Raw genomic sequence first — 373 nt, forward strand, 5'->3', positions numbered from 1 at the left:
AAGCATAACTGCTGATATTTTATGTGAATGATTTGAAACTGTATTTCTTCTTCATCATTCTTTCATGCTTACTATTGGAGACAAGCACTGGGTTCATTCAATACAGCGTTGTTCATACTTGCAATGCATTTCTAAAGAAATATTTACCTTATGACATTTAGACTCAAGGCTGAGTTAGATTTGTTCTAGTTGATTTAAAGAACAGCATTGAGATAAATCTGTTTCAGTGCTATAAAGAATTGTACGAGCTTTCCAAGGGCCAAATACTGACATAGAAGTGCAATGGTGTGGTTTGGGTTTTTCTCGTTAAACAAGATACTTACCACTATTGCGAATTCTTTCTTCTAAAAGCACAGTATGTCCTGTAGGAAGT

The 373-nt window shown here is 34.6% G+C and overlaps 1 protein-coding gene across 1 annotated transcript in view; it reads right to left on the reverse strand.

Moving 5' to 3' along the window:
• Positions 1–323: 323 nt before the first annotated feature.
• NR1H4 (nuclear receptor subfamily 1, group H, member 4) overlaps positions 324–373 on the reverse strand; it is a gene marked incomplete at its 3' end in the record, with an annotated part of 21825 nt that continues 21775 nt past the window's right edge. The window contains exon 7 of the mRNA XM_009072714.1: positions 324–373. This exon is cut by the window's right edge and continues 79 nt beyond it. Coding sequence (XP_009070962.1) covers positions 324–373 — 50 coding nt within the window.

Source organism: Acanthisitta chloris, unplaced genomic scaffold (assembly GCF_000695815.1).
Source record: "Acanthisitta chloris isolate BGI_N310 unplaced genomic scaffold, ASM69581v1 scaffold21424, whole genome shotgun sequence".
In the NCBI taxonomy this organism is placed as follows: Eukaryota; Metazoa; Chordata; class Aves; order Passeriformes; family Acanthisittidae; genus Acanthisitta; species Acanthisitta chloris.